Below are 24148 nucleotides of genomic sequence, written 5' to 3' on the forward strand. Positions count from 1 at the left end.
GGCATTTTGAATACAATATAGACCAGGACCTTTGCTCTCCAATCCATTATGCAATAATCAGTGCTTATAAATTAAGTATGTGCCTAGCAGAATGTGTCTTTCCATGTGGCAAGCCTCGTGCAGCAAGGACAGACTGTGAGTCACCACAGGTGACATAGAGGCCACCTCAGTTGGTTGTTTTAGCTGAAACATGAGAGGCAATTCCCACGGGCTAGGAGGCTGCATTTGAAGAAGGAGCCTGAGGTCAAAGATTCAGAGCTCTTTATGTACTCTTATAGGCTAGTATGTTGTCTGGTGGTGTTGACATGTGGGTAACTGCTCAAATACCATCATGACAGTAAGATAGGTACCTCACTCATCAGGCAAACTACCACATGTCCACTGAAGTTTATGGTTCACTTGTCACCGCACACCCCATGGGGCGGCTGATCTGTGGGCCCCCTGAGGCTTGTGGTGACTTACAATGCAAGACTAGGGACAGCTTTCAACCATCTTGTCAAACCACAATGAGACGCAGCAGTGGACAGGCCAGGGCAGGCTCCAGCTGTGCACTGCCGTCACCTCCGTGCGGTTGTTGACCTCTAAAGCTCACTCAGGTGAACTTGCAGAGTCTGCAGTAACACTGCCGAGCTGGAGGGTGGTGCAACATGCTGGATACAAACTGCTTCTCCAAAGTGAGACATAGATTAGGTGAGGACTACGCCCAGTTTACTTAGCTGTCAGTGTACTGCCTGGTTTGGGAAATCCCTAGGCGGGGGACTACTGGCACCTGGGAGGTCACACTGGTCACTGTGTACTTGCCCTCTTCTTAAGCTCTTTTTCTAAATATTTGGTACTGACCACAGCTGGAGAAGATGCACTGGATTAAATGGACCTTTGGTGTGTTCCAGGTGTTGCCAGTCTTATGTTCTTATGGTCACCAAAATTAGCTTATAATAAAACAGGTTAGCTAGGGCCATTTTGATATTGAGTGTTCATTTGTGAAGTGCTTTGAACATCAGGCAATAGTAGCTAATCTTTGATTACCAGTAGTGACTGCTTTTTCAAAAGAAAATATAGGTGGGGAGAAAAAGGAATTTCTGTTCAGTTCCTGGTCCTGGTTGCCTGGTGAATTCTTTTAACGCGCAGAAGAACAGATTTGCATGTTGGTATTTTGGGGATGTTTCCCATGAGAAAAAAAGCGCAACTCAAAACTCTAGATGACTTGAGTGTCTTGTCACGATTATATCCTCCAAGGGTTTGTGTCATTCAGATGATAAATAGGGTTTAAATAACAGAAAAACAACAGTACTGTCTCATGTAAATAACAGCAGCATCGCTACATGCTACCTGCCGCATTGTTAGTGCAGACATGATGGTTTGCTGGTGGTGTTCACTTCCCTGTGCCCAGCACTTGTGTCCTATTCAGCCAGAACTGAGATTTTCTGAGAAATGCCTGATCAATCTGTGGACACCAGTGACACAAGTGCCCAGATCCCATCATGCTGTTGCAGAATGGATTCATTTTGACACAGGTCTGCTACAAATGACCATGTCAAATGTATCCTGATTATCTGAGCACAAAAGCAAAGCAGGTTTTCCAAGGTACACAAGCATCTAAACCCACAAAATATCCAACTTTTCAAGTCATTCACACAGGTCAGGTTCTTAGCTCCTACTGATTACAATAAGAAATTATATGAGAATTATAATGAGAAAAGTGCTTTTTAAACACCTGTTAGATGTGTGTCTGCCTCCTTTGGCCTGTATGCGAATGCCTCAGCTATGTGATCTGCTCCAGTTCACAGGACTGGTTAAAAGAGAAAAGGGAATTTCAGACTCCAATGTGGTTACCAAGCCACCACATTTGTATCAGCAGAATGAAGACAGGCAGTTTCCATCACAGCTGCATGATGTCTTTTGTCATGATAACTGCATGTTCGGGACTGTAGAGAGATTCTCCAGTGGAAATGTGTTCGGTTTTTACCTGTGATATGTCACTGTGTTGCAAGTGATGGTACAGTGTTGGTCATCCCAGAATGTCACAGTGGAACCAGACAACCCAAAGCAAAGCAAAGTCCACCAAGAAGCCCACAGTGGGCAGCAGGCTTTTCTGTTTGCAGAGACATCTACCTTCAGTTGATAAGAACTTTTAGTAAAAACAACGCTGGAGTAATCTTTAAAATTATCACATACATCTGTGAGTTGTTTTAGGGAAAAGACCTCCCATGAGGAGAAGGAGAAAGGCCTCTGGCTGGCATTGTAAATCATGTAGCATCCCACTGATATTTAGGAACAAGTTGAACCTTAACTTACTATTCCCATTGCCAGCTCCTGTGTGGTGTTGCTTAGATGAGTCTTGCTCCTGATGGCTAAAGATAGAAATGTTTTTCCACTCTGATTTTGTTTTTAAGCTCCATTAGAGCAGGCCTCAAAATAGTTTTGGAGTTTATTTATTTCTCATTCTTTGACTTGGTTTCATGCTGGATATCCCAGGCTGGCTGGTGCTGTAGACAGCAGAGCTCTAACTGGAGCAGACAAGCAGGCTGGTGCCCAAATAGAACCCACCATCAGAGTTTATGGTTAGGACTGAGTGGAGAGTGAAGCTTCACGATCTTACTGCCAAGACAGAAAACTAAAGGCAGCCTGTTTTAGTGGTGCACCGTGCTACTATCTCCAGTAGGAGCCGAATGGGGACCATTTTGTTAGGACCAGCAGAGGTGAAGCCATATCAGTTCCCCAGAATTGTGGCTGAATTCACATAGCTGCCTAAGTTTGGTGGCTGCATACCAGAAAACTGGTTGCTGCTGCAGTAAGGGCTCCAGGTGTCCACTGTCACAAAACATGTGCTGTTCTTGCTAGCTTCATAGCTACTTCCTGCATAATGCTGCTTCCTGTGTGGTGATCACTTCCAGATGTGCCAACGAAAACAGGGTGGATTTCATGCAAGAAAGTATTTTCATATTATTTTCTCTGAGATCAGAGTAATTTTTCCCGCATCAGTCAAAAAGAGAAATTCTGGTGATATGATTTGACTTCTGCTGCCTTCACAAGTTGCTTTTGCCTCCATGTGTTGCCTCCAGTGTTGACAGCTGGCAGATTTCACTGTAGCATCCAACAGAATTCTGTACCGTCCACCAGAAGTATCCATCCCAGTTATCAAACATCAGGCACACAGCACATCGTCTCTGTTGCATCTCCCTTTTCTGTCTCCACCTGCCAGCCAGTCCACCACAGAAACCTTCCCTTTTTCTGCTCATAGTCACCACTTCAACACGAGGTGAATCTTTTTTCTGTCACTGAGCATATAGGCCTTCTCCTGCCAGGACTACTCAAAAGCCTTCACCAACTGGTCATTGAGGCAGGGAAAAATGGTTCAGCTCACGTGGGTTAAACCAAATCAGGATTGAAATGATTTATTGATTTATTAAGGATATTCCGTGCATTATACATTCAGGATCTATGCCAACAATACAGCAGTTCAACCACAAGGTTAGACACTTATAAAACACTAATAAATTCCTGCAAGTTCCTAAACACACTTTTGTAACTAATCTCCAGGCACGCAGGCACCAACTCCTCTGTCAGTGGCATGGGGGCCACTTCTGGGAGCACAGGTCCTCCCGCTTACTCCCCGCTCCCACTGGGGTTGTGGCCACTCCAGCTCTGGGGGTGCCCATGCTACTCACTACAATCAGCTAATGCACCTGCTGTGAGAAGGCATGCCAGCAGGTCACGCACACCCTCCCAAAGGGTCAGGCCACATGCTGGGTGCCAGCTTATGACAGCGTCTCATGAATGGGGAGCTGCTGCATCTGAGCCCAACAGTGGTTGTGATGTGCCAGACTGGCTTTTGACAGTCTGAGGCCTCTCCTTGCTCCATTACCATTTTCTATGTTTCTTTTATATAGCCTTTCAGATCAACTCATTCTGTGTCTCAAAATTGTCATTCCCTGGTTACTGTTTAATCCAGCTGACAGTTGCCATCCTCTTTAGCGTGATCAGCTAAGGCCTGGTGATTGTTTCCCTCTTCAGTAAGATCGGTTTGGGGTAAATGCCCTCTCAGACACTTTTGGGTTTTCCATCCGTACATGCTGTTTACAGTCACTTATCTATCTTATCAGCTGTTGTCTTCCACAATGTTTTTATCCAAGTGTGAGCTGTGCAGGCACTCCCACACAACTATTGAACTGATATTAAAGAATAGTGGCCCCATATCTGGATTTGGGGGGAAGCTCTTTCTACATAAATTTACTTTCTCAGTGCCTGCCGGTTCACGAATTTTTGAACTTAGTTACCTCAGCTTGCATAGCTACATACAATTAATCTGTTCAAGTGTAATAATTGTGCTCAGAGGATCACTGCATATGTCTATAAGTCTAATCCCTAGTGACCCCACATCTGTAAGGGGGACAAGGAGAGAAAGAAGGAAGACTTGAAAGCTACTTTTGTCATACTGTGTTCTGAGACTACATATTCTGCTTGAGCCGATGTTAAATCGTGTAGCAGCCACTGAGTGGGCTTTCTTTCTTGTGAACCTTCCAGGCAGAGAGTTGGAGGACAATCCTAAGGCAGTGTCCCGTAAGACCAAGAAACTGATGTGGGTATGAAACGCCAGCACATGCCTTGCTGGGGCACTGAGGGCAGCTCTCAAGGGTCACACCTCTCCCCTTCAAGGCCTCTTGTAGCTCCTGGAAGAGTATATAATGCCTGTTTGCCACCAGGCATCTTGATCGTGGTCTGTGGGGCTGCAGCAGCTCTTGTTGCCTGTTTTTTCCTCACCCTGCCTCACCTGTTGTGTGTGATGCAGGCTTGGTGCCAAGCTCTTGGCCAACTGCCCTTTCCACCTCCTGGGCATGCCAGCCCGAGGAGCCCCAGTGGCAGTGCTTGCAGTGGCAGCCCATGAATAGTAACTTTCTGAGGCCATTTCACAATCTTCTGTCACCTTATGGTTAGCATTTGGTCCTGCAGTCTGTGAGAGGCTCCCCACCCTGGCATGCCTAACTCCTGCTGCAGATCATCCACAGCCACTATCAGAGATGTTTCTAGATCACACATTTCCCAGAATTCCTGTATGTGACTGCCAGCAGCACAGTCTCATTTCCCCTACAAATAGTCACCAAGCCAGATAAATCATTACTTTGTTTTGCTCTGCGCTTGGGCACTACTTTTTGCTGCTACATTAGAAGTAATTGTTCATCCTCCTGCTCCATAGTGAGACAGCTTTTCTTGCCCTAAGTCCTTTCTCCCAGTAGCACAAGGCAGGAGACCCAAAGGAAGCAGGAATCTCATTGATGGCTATGCCCAAACCCACCAGAGAAAATCAGGGTGCTCTTCACATGCTAACTGCTTAAGGCAGTGAGAAAAACCCTTAGCAACTTCTGTCTTGTAGGTTGTTCCTTCCTAGGTGCTGGTGCACAGCTTTCCCCAGCCCCATCCTTCATCCTGCAGCTAATCTCTTGGACATACATTGCTTTGCACATTTTGTTCTTGGCAGTTTCCAATGTTGCCTCAGGCCCTTATCACCTTAAAAGATCAGATCATATAGTAGTGGCCTTAGAGACGGCCTGATTGATATCTGCACAGCCAAACAAACAGTAAATTTGAATAAAATTTGGCACCTTGTTGCCTATTAGATCTGCTGATTCTGAGAGGATAATTCACAGACATCAAGTAAAGTGTGTGTACTGAGCACACATGGGGCAGAGTCTTTGGTTGTGTGAAAGAGCTTGTAGGGGTGGTGTGCAACCCTCACGGAGAGCCTTTTGCCCATTCCAGATCCTGCACACACCACCTGTGCAGTCATGAGGATTTGATATCGCTGGACACTGCCAACCCAACAGGACTTCTCTGTGTATTTATACAGAAATACAGATGCTTGCAGGAAGAGGAGAGAGTTTCCCAGTGATCCCTGAACAAACACTGATGAAGCCAGGAGCTCCCGCAGCTCGGTGTTCACCAGCACCACTAGAGTTTGTAGTGAAGGCGTGAGTGTGCTCAGAGGAAGATCATGTTTCTGGGTGGCCGTTTACAGTGTAATTGTGATACAGTTATTTAGATACTCTCTAGTTGCTTTCTCCAAACTCATTCTCTGCAGTCACAGGAAATAATGCTGTGGAAGAGTGTATTCTTGTTCAAATCTTCCCTGATATTAGTATCACCGTGAGCCTCCCTGAATATCCCATCCCTATTTTATTTTGGATGACCCCCTTTCTCAGGCAGAAGGTAATTAGGAGAGGGCTGCACCAGCTGCTGCTGTTGCATGTGCCTTGAACTAACTCATGTGGTGTTTTCCTCCGCAGACCAGATGAACTGGGTCCTGGCCCATGGATAACACGAGACACAGCATTCAAGGGCAGGCTGTCTGGTGAGTAGGTTTGATGCTTGGGTGACACCACCACGCACCTATACATAATTCCCAAACTGCTGCCCTGTGTAGAGTAGTATAACTGGGCTGTAAATTGTACCCAGGGCATTAGTGTTTCAGTTCCCCAGTGGCCAGTGCAGATTGGGCATCCCAGCAGCTGAGAAAAACAGACTAGTTGGTGAGAGCAGCAACTGTGCTGAGGTCTGGGAAGTTAAAAATGGGTATTTTTTCCTTCAGCAGTGCTCATCTATTTATTGGCTTGATTGTAATCACAGCTGCCTTAACTTGTAACTAATACTGTCCTCCCTGCAGCGTAGATGATGATCACTTGTGTATCAGATACTGCTGTCTATGTTTGCTTTTGTTATCACCCACCATCAGCAGGTCTCTTTGAAAGACCAGCTCTGACCAGACACCAAGGAGAAAAGAGGGATTCCAGTTATCCTCTTCCCTGTGGCTGACCAGTTCTTTCCCATCACACAAACATCACTGAGAGCTGATTCTCCTAATGCAGGATGCAAATCCATGTGGCACACCTGGTTCCCTTTGATCATGTATAATTTATCACGGAGCATTCAGCAAAGCAGACACTCCCAATTAAATACAGCCTTCTAGGCACATGACCTCTCTGTGCCTCTAACCTCCATGGCTTTGAGAAATCTGGTCTTATGCCTGAAGCTAAGGAGGCCATGCTCAGCCACTGCCATGAATGGTAGTGTGACCTTGAGGGTATCTGGCCTATCCAGACCCAGTGTGGATGCAGTAAGTTAAGGCTGACAGCCTAAAAAAGTAGGTCTCAGTTGCTTCAGGGGCTGGTTCTGGTCTGTAGCCATGGATCACTTGGAGAAGGGGACCACAATATGACTTGTCCCCTGACTACTAGTTTTAATGGCATAGGGAGGGTAGGAGACAATGGTGGCCACTTCTTGAGAGCTGAGAAGAGCATGCTTGAGTTGGCTGGGTGGTAGGGTGGTGGTCAGTTCCAGGCTAGGTCATTCTTGCAGGTAATCTCCAGAACATGCACCTGATAGGTGGTCCCAAGGAATGGCCCATCTTACACGCATTCAGCCCAATTCCCAGATCTCAAAAAAAAGGAGGATGGAGTTAGAGTATCAGGAGCTTAAGGGCAAGAAAATGTGGAATACAATGTTGCAATCCAATAGGAAATTCAGAGGTAAAACCAATATGCTTGGACTTCCAGATGTAATTTAACTGTCCTGTAATGGTACCATGGGATCAAGGCACAGTAGTTAATTGTGATCGCAGAGGTGTCCCTGCAGAGAAACCCCAAGCCCCTGCGGGCTGGGCCGAGGGTGCGGCGTGGCGTTTGTGCAGCGCCCTGAAGGTCACCCCGCAAGGGCGGCTGCGGCTGCCGCGTGTGTGAGTCGTGTCCCCCCCACCGGGGACAGGGGACGGGGAGGTCCCGCCGTCCCCGGGGAGCCCCTGCCCGGCCGCCCCTCCCGGCAGGTGCTCCCAGCGCACGGGCGGCGGAGCGGGGCCGGGAGGGGAGCGCTGTTTGCGCTCGATATTCCGCAGCCGCGCTACACGTGAGCCCGGCGGAGCGTGGCGGGGCCGGCGGCTCGTGCGGGGCCGCCAGGAGCAGGAGCAGGAGGAGGGGAGGGAGTGAGGCGATGCTCAGCAGCGCCCGGCCGATCAGCTCTGTCGCGCGGAGCCGGGACCCGCTGGGAGCGGGAGGGGCGGGAACGCCGGGAACAGGCGGGCACGTGCGCGGGCCCGCGCGCTCACGCGCGTGCAGCTACGGCCGGGCGAGGGGCGCGCGCCCGTGTCCCGCGGGTGCGCGCACCCCCGGGCACCCGCGCACACGGGCACGCACACGGGCACACGGGCACGCACACGGGCACACAGACGGGCACACAGACAGATGGGCACACACACAGACGCCCGCCCCGCCTCAACCCAGCCCGGCGGATCAGAGCTGGAGTGCGCGGCGGGGCGGCGGCACCGACTCACGCTGCCGGAGCCGGTGCCGCAGAGCCCCTCGCTGCCGCCTCTCCCGCCGCCGCCGCACCCCCAGCGCGCCCCGCCCGGCCCCGGGGCCCGCCCCACCCGCGGCAGACCCCTCCTCCGGGCCGTCGGCGGGCGCGCATTGGCGGGGCGGCGGGCGGGGCGGAGCCCGCGGTGTATATGAAGGGGCGCGGCGCGGGGAGCGCGGCTGCTCCGTGCCCCGTGCGCTCCGCCGCGCTCCCCCCGCCGCTCCCGCGTCCCCCCGGCCGCTCCCCCGCTCTGCTCCGCCGGGCCGGCGTCGCCGGGGCGGGCGCACCCACCCGCACCTTCCTGGTGCCGCGGAGCCCGGCCGGGCCCTGCCCGCTCCGCCCCCCGAGGGCTGTAGAACTCTCCACGCCGCTCGCCCGCCCCGCCGCTCGCCATGGCCCGCGGGAAGGCCAAGGACGGTGACGGCAACTGGAAGAAATTCATCTGGAACTCGGAGAAGAAGGAGCTGCTGGGCCGCACCGGGGGCAGCTGGTGTGAGTGCGGGGCCGGGGGGCGGCGATGCGGCGGGCGCTGCAGCATGGCCCCGGCGCTCCGCCTCCGCCGGCTGCGGCGGGGCTGCGGCCGGGGCGGGGGGGGCTGGGGACGGGGCGTCCCCGCGGGGCGAGGGAGGGGGAGGACGGGGTCCCCCTGCCCGCTCCCCTCGGTGCCCCGTGGGACCACGTGGGGGCCGGCGGGCGCTGACCCCCGAGTGCGGCTCCAGGTGGGGCCGGGGGTGAGGCAGGGTCGGGCCGACCTTGTCTGAGGGCGCCTCGTCCTTGGGTCTCCTTCCTTTCCCGGCGGCTGGCCCGGCCCGGGAGCATCGCCGTCGGGGGAACCTGACCTCCCAGCCCTCATCTGCTGTAGACTGCACAGTGGCTTTTTCTCTTTTTTTTTTTTTGTATTTTCTCTGGATAAATGAAATCAAGCGAGTTTTACTCCACGGAGAGGTAGCAATTGACTTCTAATGTCTCCGCAAGAAGGAAATGGCTCTATGTGCATTCCTGATTACATGCTCATGATGTGTCCCTGGGTGCTGTACAAATAGCATTTAGACTACAGAGGCTTTTAACAATTTCTTTATGCAAATAGACAGTCTTCCAGTTGCTGCCAACCACAGCTGCTGTTGCCACCCTTGCGATGTTGAATTCAGCTCCTGTTGTAATGGATCAGCCGGAGATGCCACATCCAGAGCCGCCAGCTCTGGCGTGCGGACTAGAGCAGGCATCTGCCGTATCTTTACGTGAGCAGAATTGGGTTGTGGGTGCGCATGGATAGGTATTTTCTGCTCCTGAGGCACCAGGCAACTGCGCAGTGCTTCAAACGCGGAGGCTGAACCAGGTCCTTCTCCCAGAGTGCCCATGCCTATCTGCCTAGGACTGATTTGCGTTTGCTGAGTCGATCTGCAGGCTGATGATCAGATTCTTCTGTTATAAGCCTACCTGTTGCAGGAGGCTTTCTATTTCAACCCTATGGTGCTCGATTCCTAGACCCACTGCATTTTTTCTGAGACCTTGGAGTGGTTTTGACCTTTAAGGTGTCTTTGGCGTTTAGAGCATCCTGGCTGGAAACCTGATTAAATAAGCTACCTCCCAGCATTTGCCTTTTGATGTTACAAAACTCAAAGGCATTACGCTGCAGACAACAGCATTAGTGTTTGGTTTGTTACAACAGCACCTCCTATGACCGTGCTCTGGAAAAAATTTCCACACGTCCCTGACGTCACTGCCATTTGCTTTACGCTGCCTGGATACCAAAGAGTGCTTTAACTCCTGGAGCACCACGTTACTTCACCCTGCTCTGCCCTCCAGCCCTGGCTGCCTCCTCTGCCTCTGGTGCACAAGAGGAAGACAAGAGGATGGAGTGCCTTTCTGACAGTGTTCCTCAGCCTCTGTGTCGCTGGCTGTCCCTCCTGCTTGCCTGTCTTTCATAGACTTTAAACGACCAGAACAGCCAGCTTTCATTGTGAGGCTTCTCCAGTGAGGTAGCTTTATTTTTTTATGATGGGGCTGGGGAGTGAGGAGAAATACTTCCACCTACTTCTTCCTCCCCTTTCCTTGTCGCTCATCACTTCAGGTCCTTCAAATAAACCACGTCTGTTTTGTTTGTAACTAGATAAGGACAGTCTGAGATCAAGCAGGCTCACTCTCAAGTACTCTTTGGCCTCTGCTTTTTCCTGCAGCCTGATTAGCATATAGTTGCTTGGCATGGGCTGGTTTATCCTTGTGGGCAGCCTGGTGATGCATAGTATGGCATGTTACTGTGCAGTTAAGCAGCTGAGATAATCCTTGTAAACTGGTAACTGATACCCGGAGTCTGAGCCATTCTGCATCTCCAGTCTCTTCTCTGTTCTTCCTACCCTCTGCCCCCCGCCCCAAGATTGTTTGAGATATTCCCTTTAGACCGAAACTACATCCAATCTTTCTTTATTATTCACTCTTTAATTGGTGTGACCAGTGCCAGAGTGCCTTTGTAGGTACACAAGACTGGTGAATCTGCAGTACTGTGACATGTTATGAGTACTTTCCTACATTTGAGATGGAGTACTGGAGCTAATTTGGGCCTGAATTCTGTTCCTGTTGTCTTTATTGGAAGTGATAGCTTGAATTACTAGGAGACATCAGGCTTTACAATTGCTTGTAAACCTGAATGAAACATTTACTGCTACTGTTCCCAGAAATAGCTCTGAACCCCAAGCACATCCATAGTATGGCCTTTTGCTCTTGGGCACTTGGATCACAATCTGTCAGCTGCAAGAGCCCGCTATGGTAGTGCTGGGTCAGCCAAGGGGTCCTTTAAAATACGAGGGAATGTGGTTTAGTCTTTATGATCCTAAATCCTGATTTGTGGATTTCTAGATTTTCAGGGACTCATGCTTTCTGTCCCCCAAACAACTGGAGTGATTTACATTTCCTGTATGCATCAGGGCATAATCTCACTGTACCTATATGTCTTTTGAACATCTGAATTCAGTGTGCTGGCTCTTCCTTATAAGTGACAAAGGTGGGAAATTCTGTCCTGAAACGTGACTGATGCGAGGGCTTGATTTGATTTCTCTTTCTGTTTGTTTTCTCTTGCAGTTAAGATCCTCCTCTTCTATGTCATCTTCTACGGTTGCCTGGCAGGTATATTCATTGGGACCATCCAAGTGATGTTGCTCACTGTCAGTGAATTTGAGCCCAAATACCAGGATCGAGTGGCACCTCCAGGTAACTAAATAGGAGGCCTGTGTTTGACTTGGTGCAAGCTGTTCTGGGGAGGCGGGGTTGGTTACTCACCTCAAGAAGGAGGATGAAATAAGCATGTCGTTGCTGCAACACATATTTGTAGGGGGTGGGTATGTTCTCAGCCTTCTGTGTTAGCAGTGCTGGGGCTCGAAGGCAATCCTGCTAGATTTAAAGGTTGCATCACATGAAAGATGTCTCCTCTCTGAGAGGAGCTTAAACTTGGTTTGCTTTTCCCTTCCCCTGTGCCAAAGTGATGGAGTGAGGAACTGGCTGTATGAGGAAGCTAAGTTCAGTTTTTCTTTCTTCATAGCTACTCTGTTCACATGGGTAAGTGAAAGGGACAAAGGCAAAATGTTGGGTTTTTTGGTGGAGCTGGCATGCGCAAGGAGTAATCCCAGTTCTGGTTGTGCTTACTGACTTGTATTATCCAACATTGAACTACAGTGTGTGATCTAGAGGTGGGGGTAGCCTCCACTAGTGGGTATTTCAGTTGACTGTGTTGTGGGAGGTTAAAGGTGGGTCTTTTAGCTGGTATTATATGACCTGTCTTTACATAGACAAAAGAAATCTCTGCTCAAAATTAAAATGATGGCCTTAGCAGTGTCTGTGGCCCGCCTGCCTTGGGTGGGGGCAAATGGAGTGAGTAGCCCTTGCCGCAGGTTCCCTGCTCTGCCTGTCCAGGCTGCGCTGCGCTATCCGATCCCGCCGCAGCCAGCGGCGGCTCAGAGCGCGGGGGGGAGCTGCGCAACTGCTGCTTTCCCACATCACAAATGACCTTGAGGCTGCTTGGCACTGGGGATCCTAACGATCCGTCTCCAGTTGCTCTGTAAAACAGTTCAGAAGCTTTTAATAACAGTGGTATTTAAGTGACAATTGTGAGGCTGATGGCTTGTAGCTACAGAAGTTGGCTCTGGTGCTGCACTGTGTCTTACAGCCCTGCTGTCTGCAGTGCTGTGAATCTCTGCCCTAAACACAGGGAATGAATGTCGCCATCACCAAATGGTGTTATATCTGGGCGAAGGATCATCTTTTGCAAGTAACTGCTTTTCCACCAGCACTTTTTAAAGACAGAACAGAGACTGGAACTGCTGTGGTAGTGTGTGGCACTTCTTCATGTACCACCATGGCTGGGGTAAATGCTGCCTTAAGCACTGAAAGTGGTCTTTTCATCTCTAGTGGGCCCTGACATTTGCAGGAAGGACTGTCACTGATACTGCCCAGCTGCATCTGAAACCCCAACGTGGCTAATGGTGGGGTAGTCGTTACTTAATAATGTATTTTTCCCCGGCTGAAGTCCAGTGGTCTCACCAGACATGAAATAATTAGCGAAGAAGCCCATGGATCTTGGGTCTCATCCAGATAGACCTGCTGTTTAGCCAGATGTCACATAATTACTCATTCTAGATAAACTGTTTGCTTTCTGTGAAATAGCAGTTTACAATCCAATTTCAAAGCAACTCTGGTAAAATTTCTGTGAAAGATTTCAGCCTGCAGAGGATTTTTATTCATCTCTTAATTGCATACTGCACCAGTTTTTCTGGGGCTCTTTTTTTTTCTAAACAAAGAAAAGGAATTGAATTTCAAGATGCTCTTGTAGCGTGTACTGCAGGAATCAAAATGGAGGAACAATGAAAAGGTTATTGGGAATCTTTTGTAATGGGCTTTTAGGACATGTACTGAAATCAAGGAGAACGAAATCCAGCTCCCTGAATATATGACAGTGGGCAGCCAGTAAACAAGGGCTTTGAACCAAGCTGCAATGTCACATGCGTACAACTTCAAGGAAATAATTATTACATTAATAGCACTGGGCCCTTTTGCAGGGCATTATGCGACAGCTTCTACAGATGTGGACAAGCTGGGTGTAAGGCATGGTGCAGGCTGGCTCTTTGTCCAGTATGTTTCTTGTCCTGTAGCACAGCAGCCATTAGACCACAAGTCAAAAATAGCCCTTTGATGTAAGCTTTCAGAGAGATGGACATGGTAGCGAGTTGCTGCACTGCTGTCTTTGGGAGGTCAGCAATGCCTATGTTCCCCTGCTGTGCAGGATTCTCCCCTGTGCTGCAAGCACAACTGCTGCTCTTACAATGAACACACATGGGACTGGGTTCACCGCTGCACTTGGTGAGCACCAAACTTAAATGTTTTGTGATCTAAGACATCTGTAGATGATTAACTGTATAAAATAGGATGTTGTGCAATTCTAATTCCTAGTTCTTGTGGGAAAATTTGCAAGCTGAGTAAGTATATTGGCAGCTTGATAAAGCCCTAGATTTTCTAGGAAGCCAGAAAACCGGGTTTTATTCTTGTTAGAATGCTCTGTCCTTCTTGGGCAAGTCCCTGTTGTGTCAGCCCAGAATATCTGAGAAAGGGGAAACTAGACTTCCCTTCAGGGTTTGCAGGAAAAAATGCTGTAGGGGCTGCTAGAATATCATTCTTGTTCCGAAATACAACAGATTTCGTAACAGCAACAGAACCTACAGGGTGTTTTATTGAGTTATTGACATGGGTATAACATTGAAAGCCATAAAGTGCTATTTTTGTAGCCAAGTGTCATTAATATGGTAATTGGTTTCTGCATTGAACACAACAGGAATGTTATGCAGGGCTTCAGGGCAAGCTGAGTATTGTACCTTTCCATTATACTATTTTTTTCCTTCTTTTGTCTTGCGGTGGGGGAAGGGATGGTGCAGTTCACCTTGTCCAGCCCTGCCATTGCGACAGCCCCACCTCCCAGCTCCACGTGTGCTGCAGGCTCAGACTCCACTTTAAGCACAGAGGACTTACCCTGCTAATAGGGAAGGATGAGGATATTGCCTCTTAAACAGTGTACTGAGTGTTTAAAAAATAATCCTCCATTCTCCTCCTCCCCTTCCCCATCCCAATATCAATTGGGCTGTGTATCCTGCCATCTTGTGGTGCGAATCCCGTGGAACAGCATCTGGTTATCCCATCCCTGGGGCTGGCACAGGGGACAGAGCTCACTGCTGCCTGAGGCACTTTGTAAGTGGTATCTGGAAGGAAGAATTCCCGCCAGGGGATTTCAGGTGTCCCTGCTTCAAGTGCTGCCTGGGCAGTGAGTGCGTCATGGAAAAGGCTGCTCTGGTATGTGTCCCCCACTTGGTTTATTTAGCCTGGAGAGCAGCAGGGAGGTGGCAGGAAGGCCTCAAAGGAGCATGTGCTCCCTCCTGTGAAGTTGCACTTCTTTGCTTCTATCTCTTGTTGTCTCAGCACCTATGCTTGGAAACATCTCTGAATCTCAATTCCAGGCATGTTACTATCAACCAGGTTTTGCTGCATTTGTAGAACACTTGCACCTGCTTTTTGCACTTTGGGGATTAAGTAGAGGGTGACTGGAAGCTTGGAAGGACATTGCTTGGTATGGAGGCTTTTAAAATCTATCCTCATTTAGTGAGCTGGTGGGGGAAGGTAGGATGTCGTGATCACTCAATTTGTCATCTATGTCATCCCAGGAGTGTTCAGACTCATTCTGAACCAAGATTACATGGTGCTTAGAAATGACCATTGTATCATGAAGCAAGAGAGGTTACTACAGACTTATACAACCATTCCTAATAACAAGCCTGACTTCCCACTATTAGTTTCTTTCTCTTCACCCTGAGGACACATTCACCTAAAGTCTTACTCTTACAGCTTAAAATGATAAAATCTCTGTGGAGAATTGTTTTTTAAATGAACTTGAATAAATGTGATTTTAATCTGCAACAGTATTTTGGAAGTGGAACTGTAGCTGAAAAAAAAAAGCCAAATGACTTTACATGCGTTTTTTTGGTGTTTCATATCCTTGTATACTTACAGAAAGCCAACAGAAAGTGGTGTCCATTCCCAAGTCAAGGCATCACTCATCATTTATGTGGACAGTGTCAGTCAAGTGAAGATGGGAATGAATCATTTCCCAGCAAGAAACTCTTAAGAGCCAACTGCAGCGGCTTTCTAGTTTGTCAGTATTTTAGCAATAAGCTGATTCCTTCCTGTGGGAGGAAGAGCATCACCACACGTGACACCATCGTGTATCTCTGGTAATAACATGAGATACGAAACTGCGTGCATACATTGAAGGTGGGGAGAGGGTTTAGACTCCTGGCTGTGAAAGCACTTGAGGCTTTGTTTCTTTTCTTCCATAGGACTTCCTCATGTGCATGAGGCCCCTTAGAGCTTTGTTCATGCCAGTAACTCAGTGGAGCCACACACTTACTTGGATGTCTAGTAGCCCATGGGAGGTAGCACTGTAATGGCTCAGATTAGTAATTTTTTTTCTTGCCCCTACTTGCTTCAGTTACCCAGTGGGGGTGATTGTTGCAGAAAGGTTAGTGTTCTCCAGAGGTTACCTTCTGTCATCATACAACACACTTGTTTTTTTACACAAGATTGCTTAAGAAGAATTCAATGATTGTTCTGCTCTGATAACAGCACTGAAGCTTTTATTTTGGCTACGAGATGTACAGATGGAAAACAAAGAAGGAAGTAATAGATCAGTGCTTAGGGCTCTGCATTCAGTCAGTTGCAGGCATGTCAGAAGGGAGGTTGTGGTGGAAGCCAGTAAGTAATAACTTTATCCTAATTTTACAAATGTATTTTTCATGACAAGTCTTTCATCTTCATGAAGATTTACTTCCTTGCTTCATAAGTGGGAAGATTGATCTCCACTTTGCTCTTGTCCTAAACAAAGAAAGCACTGCTGTACCAAAGCCTGGTCTAGTCTAGTTCATTAGAGTACCTGCAAATGCCCCCAGTTAGGCAGAAAGTAGCCCAGCGATGGCCACAGGCTATTTGGCAGGAATGGTGGTTCCCTTGTGCTGGCCACTGGAAGAGCTTTGTGGTGGTACTGCCTGGGCTTCAGTGCAGTTCTGTGTGGACTTGCAAGACAGGGACGCTTTGGGATTGGAGTCTGTTCTCCCAGCCAAGTCACTTGTTTATGGGCAGAGGGCTGGCTTTGGACTGTACCTATCAGTGGCCAGGCTCTCCTAAAGAGAGAACAGGGATGTTCTGGGTGGCTTTTACAGACCGCAGGGTGTGTGTTGCTGACCTTCTCTTCACCTTTGCCAGGCCTGTGTGGATGCCCTTATGTGTTACCTTGGCCAAGACAGGAAAGAGAGGTGGAGAGGTGCTGAGCAAAACTAACAGCTTAACTTGCCTGACCAAGCTTAACAAGCTAGCTGTGCTTTCTTGAATTTTTTTTTTTTTTTTTTTTTTTTTTGTGTGCATATATACACTTGAATGACACACCTGTAACTTGAACTCTGGAAAAGGCAGACCTGGGAAGAGTACCCAACGTCTGGCCTGCCTCTCCTGCAATTCTAGACAGCCATTTCAGGTGACTCTGAGCCTGTTGCTTCCCAGCTGAGTGGTAACATGAGAAAGGCTTGGCAGAATAGGATTTAAGTCCCTTACTAAAGTTGAATCTGGTGTATTTATTCTACATATATTTATAACTGTTTGTGAAGCAAGAATACAAGTAATTGCTTGAAAGGGGGTTGACAGCCAATGACTTTGGAAGGCAGGATGTAATTTTGCTAGTAGAATAGTAAGTTGCTTCTAAACTTTTAACACTCAACCTCGTCCGTTTGTATCAGAGGGAGTCTTGGGCAGTTAAAGCTGCTTCATGGAATAAAATGGGAAACACTCGAGCTCCTTGCTGGATGTCTCGCAATCTTTAGTGGCTGGGAACCGCGTTTAGGGGAACAAAGCTAATCTTTGTCCTAGGTTACAAATTCCAAGTTAGTGGGGGGGGTTGGGGGGGGGGGGGGCGTGGTGAGTTGGTTTGAGGAGGGACTAAGCAGAAGCACTTAACTAGCTTTGGAAAAATTGCTGGAGTCACAAGCTCTTGTGGGTTGGGGCCAACCAGCTAAGCTGCTGGAGTTTTGCACCAGAGGAACTTGTTGGCAACAGGCCTGTTCTGAAAGCTGTCGAAGCAAATGCTGCTCCCCTGCTCCTTTTCTTGATCTTACTAAAATGAAGATGACAAACTGAAATGAAGTCAAGACCTCAATATTTACTGTGGCTGCCATAAAAGCAGCATGAACTCGGTTCCCATTACTTAAGTTTTAAAGTGTTAGCCATGTGTCAATATATTCAATTAAAATGTGACCTAAACATTGCACAGGAGCAACCACTTCCAAGTTCCACAATGAAGGGAAAAGAAGTTGGTGCTTTTCATCATCTGGAGGCATTTCTTGTCTATAGTCCCTTCTCTTTTCCATGCATTATTTTTCTATTCATCCTCCTAAAGTTTAAAGCAGAGCCAGTTAATACAGTTCAGAATCTGGAGAGTCTTTTAAACAAAGTCTTCTGTGTAGTGGCATTTCCTACTCACCTACTTGGTGATGAGCTTCTCATGAGAGAGCTCAGAAGATGAGTTCTGCAGCCAGAAATACCCACTTAGGCAGTGAGAAGAGCGGAGGCAGCTATCAGGCTGATGAGTTTACTGAGGGAGAAAATGTCTCCTGCCCTGCATCCTACAAGACTACACAAAGGCAATGTGGATTACAGCTAGCAGAGAGTGACCTGACTTAGGGAACCTCTCTTGCCTTTCATTGCAAGGGTTTATGAGTGGACAGCTCAGATGTATCCTAAACACAGTGTGTTTTGCAGGCTTTTAAGTCAACCTGTTAGGGATATGTACATTCTGTGTGGTTGGTCTTGCATGCAGACAGCTTCCCTTCTGTCCTTGAGGAGGAGGTGGAAATGCACGGTGGACCTGTGGTTGACTGTTTTTCTTGAGGAGAGCCTTGACTTGTAGCCTCCCTTCTGTATTTTGTGGGTTTTGTCTGCTTACCTAATGCAAACATTGTGATAAATATGCAAGACTGTTGTTAGAAAGAGGAGATACGAACTTCTCCTCTAGTGAGCTCAAGCTGTTTTTTCAAAGTTCGTAAGTCTGAAAAACAGAGATTATTATTAAGAGTTATGTTCTTCGTGTGCATTGTATTGCCTGGAGGCTGTGTAACCCTGAGGTGTACTTAATGTTTTCTTCCTGATTTTGCTTTTCTTAGGACTGACTCAAGTCCCTCAGGTTCAAAAGACAGAAATTTCCTTTACTTTCGGTGATGCCAAAACTTACGATCTGTATGTGAGGAACCTCGAGAATTTCTTAAAGGACTACAGTGCTGATCAACAAACTGAAAACATAGTATTTCAGGACTGTGGGGGTAAGTCTCGATTGTTTCCTATAGGATTCTGACTGATGCTTCTGTGTCAGGTTCACCAGAAGCTGAGAGTGAGCAGTGGTGGGCTTGGTCTTCAGCTGTTCCCTTTATTGCAGCCAGAGGCATGTTGGTAAACTGGCAGGTTCTGGTTTCAGTCATATGGCTGCTCATTAATTTTGTTTGGACAAGACCACAGCTTATTGTAGAGGTTATATGGCTGGCTCCCACATTTCACTTGGAGAAAGTTGCAGCTGACTCTCTGAAGCACGTGGTGCTGACCTTATCCTCTCTGAAAGCATGGGGGTTTTACTCACAACTTTGCTAAACCCAGTGTTGGTCCTCTTGAGGAGATGCAGCCAAACATCTGGTAAGTGTTAACCTTTAATAGGTTATATCGAATCATGTGAATGAGACTATCACCTCATAATATGTGCATATCAAATCTGAGGGGAACCTGCTTGTAAAAGGTGACCAAAAAAAAAAAAGAATCTCTGAGCAAGGTGATTTCAAATCTTCTCTTGTGTTCTGGAAGTTATAAAACAAATCCCCGTGAAAAGTTGCTGGTCTGGGACCAGCCCCCACATGGCAGGCAGCTTGTGTAGGTCTGTGGTGTCACTTAACTGCCTGGGCAAGGGGGAAATACAAACTACACTGGGAAGTATAATCATTGCTGTTCCTGACAAGCAGAAGATCACATTGCATATGGTTTCCTTTTCATTCCCCTGCTGTGACAGAAACACCTTCTGACTACAAAGAGAGAGGACCATATAATGATGTCCAGGGTCAGAAGAAGGTCTGCAAATTCAAACGTGAATGGTTGGAAAACTGTTCTGGATTAAGCGATCCCACCTTTGGGTACAGGGAGGGCAAACCATGCATCCTTGTGAAGCTCAACAGAATTATTGGCTTCAAACCTCAGGTAAGTATCTCTTCCCTTTCTAGCAGAAGCTACTGATCAGGAGGAGGAGTTGGCTGCAGGTTTGCTGTGCCTGCTTTTGAGTCTCTGGAAAGAGATCAGTATTAAGCCCTTTCTGCAGAGGATAAATTTTCAGACCATTTAAGTAACTGAGTTTAAAAACACTTTTCATTACAAAGCAGTGAAAACTGGTGCACGTCAAGATGGTAACAAGTACCAGTGAACCTCATAGTACAACTTCCTGGTTATTGATCTGGTGACTTCTGAGCCTGCTAATGGAGTTCCTGTAACAGGCTGTTTTGTTCAAACCATAAACCCCATTTTAAATTACTGTATGATTCCATAGGACCATCCCAGACCAACTCTATCTGTAGTAACATTAGTACTTTGTGTCATGCCCTGATCCACTCCATTCTTTCCTCAGGCAGTGTAGACTTGTCTGCCTTGCTAAAACTGCTTAATTAAATGATGGAGTGCTAATATTAACAACCAGACTGAAACACAGGCTATAAAGAGTAAACCACATTTGAAAGTCAGGCACAGCTGCAAGAACGGTGAGGAGGTCTATAGGTTATTTAATGTGATTTCCCAGAGGCTATAGGATGTCTCTGTCACCTGGTTGCTCTGTGCTGCACCTGAAGGCAAATTTGCAGTAATGCTGAAGGATGTTAATCTGGACATGCATGGCTTTTATTTCTGGGTTTTTTCCCCAACACATTTAGATGCTAAAAATTTCTTCAAAAATTCAGTGTCAAAGCATGTGCTGTTGAATAAGGTGCTGTTCAAAACCTGCCACTCCATCTTCTGGAATGGAGAACAGTGCAAATGGTGTGCTACACTGTCTTCACCACCATCTGTCAGGGCAGTCAAGGACAGGGAATGGTGCAGTCTAGCTAACAAGTCCTGAGGAACATTCTTCTTCTAGTGGAGCCTGTCCCATGCTAAAGTAAATGAGTTTAATTCTGGTTTATCTGATTTGTGGTGAAAACAGTGAGTGCATTTTAGAAGGAATGTGCTGTGCTTGGTATGTAGTGGCTGTGGGATGACATGAGGTGTGCATGTTTGGCTGGGGAAGCGAAGGGCTTGGTGTGTTCCTCTTTTCTTTGCCATGGAGCTCTGGAGAGCTCCAGACTGCATTAGACAGGAGGCTCTAGTCAAGGAATGACTTTTCATGTTTCATTTAGAAATGACATGTGTATCCAAGGCAGTATTTGTGTTCCTCATTACATGCTCAGCAGAGACACTGTAACTCTTGGGCTGGGCAAGGTGTGTGTAAAGCAGATCTGAAACTGCAAGGTTGTCAAGCAAAACTACTGCACTTAAAGAGACCAAAGACCAACTGGGTTAATGCTTGGGCTGAGTTGGCACTCACACCTTGCCCTGACACCCAGAGCTTTTGTCCTTCCTTGTAGGTGGTGTCGAAGTTCAGCAACACAGGGTGTGACTGCCACTCTTTGTTCTTTCTTCTGCATTTCCAGTCCTGACTGCACACACCTGGCAGGCAGGTGGCAAATCCTCCACAGTGCATCTCTTCCTGCCGCTGCCTGAGCTTTGCACAAACAAGCCCTGCTAGCTATAGGCACTCTGCTGTGAAGCACTTACCCCAGTGGCACCAGGCAATTAAAAATAACCTGACCAGCTTGTATCCACAGCAGGTAAAGCTGTAAGAACAGACAACAGTTCTGCTTGGGTTAAGTTCTCCTGGTTTTAGTTGTGTTACGCTACTTGTCTGTCCCAAGAACTTCCAGGAACTGTTGCCTCTGGAACTGCTCTAGAAAGGATTCTAGTTAACGTGTTCAGTTCTGCTGACCTTTGCTGCTACAAAGGTACTCTGGTCTGCAGAGGAGGGTCCACTCTGTAATGCCCCCTTGTTCTGGATTTCTTCTAGGCTCCAGAAAACGACAGCCTCCCTGTTGAGGTTATGGCAAAATACAACCAATATCTCATCCCTGTTCACTGCACTGCCAAGGTAAGTTGAAATATAATAGAGCGGAGTCATGAAGCTGCAGGGGATGACAAAGTCTTTGTCCAAGCATAGTTACCCCTCTCTGCCTTTCCACAGACAAATGGGGTGGTTCTTGCTTGGGGTATCTCCCCCTCCAGAACAGAAGCTACTCAAAGTCCCACTGATGGATGAGTTTGTGCTGCCCTCACAGTGGGGGGTAAACGTAGGGCCAGATAGCTAAAGGTATCCTGAGAAGTAGCCATTTTGCTTTCAGGTGCTGTACTGGACCTGAAAAAGGGATTCCAGGGAAGAGATTTCATACTTGGCATTTGTAAAGCAGCTGAGAAAGAGCAAACTTTAGCCAAAGGTTGTGCATTGATGCGACAGGAAGCTGTGGCAGTTTCCAGTTGCATATAGTGGCTGTGGTTTTAAATAAAGCAAGACCCTTTTCCTGTCTGAGGTGTGCAGGAAGGTGCTTATTGTGTGTGCCCTGATTAGATATCACCGACTTGTCCTCTCTACCACTGGGACATCCTCGTGCTGCCAAGGTGGGGGTCAGTGATGACCAAAGCAGAGGTCCCAGTCTTGCTGGAAAACAAACGCTGCTAGGGAAGAGGGCTGCCAAAGGAGGAGCGTGGGTGATTGTCATTGGTTGTGCTTCCTTTTCCCACCTCTAGCGAGATGAAGATGCAGACAAAATAGGCACGGTGGAGTACTACGGGATGGGCGGCTACCCCGGCTTTGGCCTGCAGTACTACCCCTACTACGGCAAACTGCTGCAGCCGCGGTACCTGCAGCCGCTCGTGGCCGTGCAGTTCACCAACCTGACCTACGACACGGAGGTGCGCGTGGAGTGCAGGGCCTACGGGCAGAACATCGTCTACAGCGACAAGGACCGCTTCCAGGGACGCTTTGATATTAAATTTGACATAAAAAGCAGCTGATTGTAAGCACAACTCTCTTCCTCCCCCCTCCTCCTCCTCCTCCTCCTAGCCATTTAAAAAGGTTAAAAAAAAAAAAAAAGAACAAAAAAGAAAACCTACTAGTCTTGAACAAACTGTCATACGTATGGGACCTACACGTAATCTATATGCTTTACACTAGCTTTCTGCATTTACTAGGTTAGAATGTAAACAAAGTGTAGCAATAGCGACAAATATTTATTCTACTGTAAATGACAAAAGAAAACAAAATTGAGCCTTGGGACATGCCCATTTTTACTGTAAATTATGATTCCATAACTGACTTGTAGTAAGCAGTGTTTCTGGCCCCTAAGTATTGCTGCCTTGTGTATTTTATTTAGTGTACAGTACTATAGGTGCATACTCTGGTCATTTTTCAAGCCATGTATTGTATCTGTTTTCTACTTCTTGTGAGCAAAGATTTTTGCTGTCCAAGGTGTAAATACTCAATGGGACTAGAACTGGCATGATACTTCTCATTATTTTGTTCCTTTTCAAAGAAAGGCCCACCTGTGAGATGATATTTAACAGCACTCCATAAGGCTTCTGGCTTTTCTGTGGTGTTAGGGTATTTTATTTGGAGGGGTGGCAGGGGAAACTAACTTAAGTGAAGATAAAGAGAATAGATGATTGTGTACTGTGCTTTGTAGCGAATGCTGTCTCTCCACCTCTTCCCTCATCCTCCTGTATGCTGTGTGAGAGACTGGGTCAGGCTATCACTTTACTCAGTGATAGGCATAACTCTTTGCTTTGTATATTTTCTTTTCTTTCTCTTTTTTTTTTTTTTTTTTCCTGCTGAAGGCATCGCACACTGTGGTGCTAATGTCTTTATTGAATGTTTTAGCCATTTTCATGGTGGAAGAATTTTATATTTATGCAGTTGTACAATTTTATTTTTTCTGCAAGAAAGTGTAATGTATGAAATAAACCAAAGTCACATGTTTGAAAATAAAACTTTATTTTAAACTTTATAAAAGCAATGCAGTACCCCATAGAATGGTGTTAAATGTTGTCTAAAGTGCAAAACTCTATGTTCTAACATGTAATAATAGCCAGGAGTACAGTGCTCTTGTTGATCTTGTATTTCAGTCAGGTTGAAACATTGGACAAATAAATGAATGAACACACTGTTCTGTGTGCGTCTTTTGCAAGGGGTGAGGATGGAGGCTGTTAGTTGTCCAGAATCTTGAAGAAGTACTGCACCTATTTCAAAGAGAAAATACACTTTTATCAGTCCCAGATGGTCTCAGTGTAAGGGAGTTGAAACATCTGAAACGTTGAGCTGTTACACATTAGCGCTGGTGTCTGTTAGTTACTTGTTATCCCCTCTCCTGGCCACGGAACCCAAGAAGTCTATTCCCTACTACTGCAAGCTCTCCACAGCTGGAGGCACAGGCCATGTGTTCTAGCCATAACCACAAGTAAAATGGTTGATCCTCAGTGCAGGTTAAAGCTTCCTGAGGCAGTGTGTGCTGTGTAGCCAGAAGGCAGGGCGCACACTGAGGTCACAAGAGAGTTTCATGGCAGCAACTTGCACTGTGTTGCTGTTGGGCCAGTGGCCAGCACTGAGGACAGGCTGTGCCTGATGGGGCTGCTC

At 47.4% G+C, this 24148-nt stretch overlaps 2 protein-coding genes and 1 long non-coding RNA gene across 10 annotated transcripts in view; 2 read left to right on the forward strand and 1 right to left on the reverse strand.

Annotated features, from left to right (window-relative positions):
- The window catches only part of LOC135409162 (uncharacterized), a 275200-nt gene extending 267132 nt beyond the window's left edge, over positions 1-8068 (forward strand). For all 5 annotated transcript variants that reach the window (XR_010428042.1, XR_010428039.1, XR_010428044.1 and 2 more), the window contains one exon: positions 6282-8068. This is a non-coding gene — a long non-coding RNA (uncharacterized LOC135409162). The remainder of the gene's footprint in view (positions 1-6281) is intronic.
- Positions 8069-8517: 449 nt separating this feature from the next.
- On the forward strand, positions 8518-23679 carry ATP1B1 (ATPase Na+/K+ transporting subunit beta 1). The gene is made up of 6 exons (XM_064644347.1): positions 8518-8832; positions 11416-11544; positions 18576-18731; positions 19463-19647; positions 21533-21613; positions 22267-23679. Exons 1-6 carry the CDS (start codon positions 8733-8735, stop codon positions 22531-22533), a joined length of 918 nt encoding a protein of 305 aa, XP_064500417.1. The 5' UTR covers positions 8518-8732; the 3' UTR covers positions 22534-23679.
- NME7 (NME/NM23 family member 7) overlaps positions 23309-24148 on the reverse strand; it is a 90715-nt gene continuing 89875 nt past the window's right edge. For all 4 annotated transcript variants that reach the window (XM_064644343.1, XM_064644344.1, XM_064644345.1 and 1 more), the window contains one exon: positions 23309-23754. In XM_064644343.1, the coding sequence (XP_064500413.1) occupies positions 23722-23754 (33 nt within the window). In that variant the 3' untranslated portion in view covers positions 23309-23721. The remainder of the gene's footprint in view (positions 23755-24148) is intronic.

This window comes from Pseudopipra pipra, chromosome 2, assembly GCF_036250125.1.
Source record: "Pseudopipra pipra isolate bDixPip1 chromosome 2, bDixPip1.hap1, whole genome shotgun sequence".
Lineage (NCBI taxonomy): Eukaryota > Metazoa > Chordata > Aves > Passeriformes > Pipridae > Pseudopipra > Pseudopipra pipra.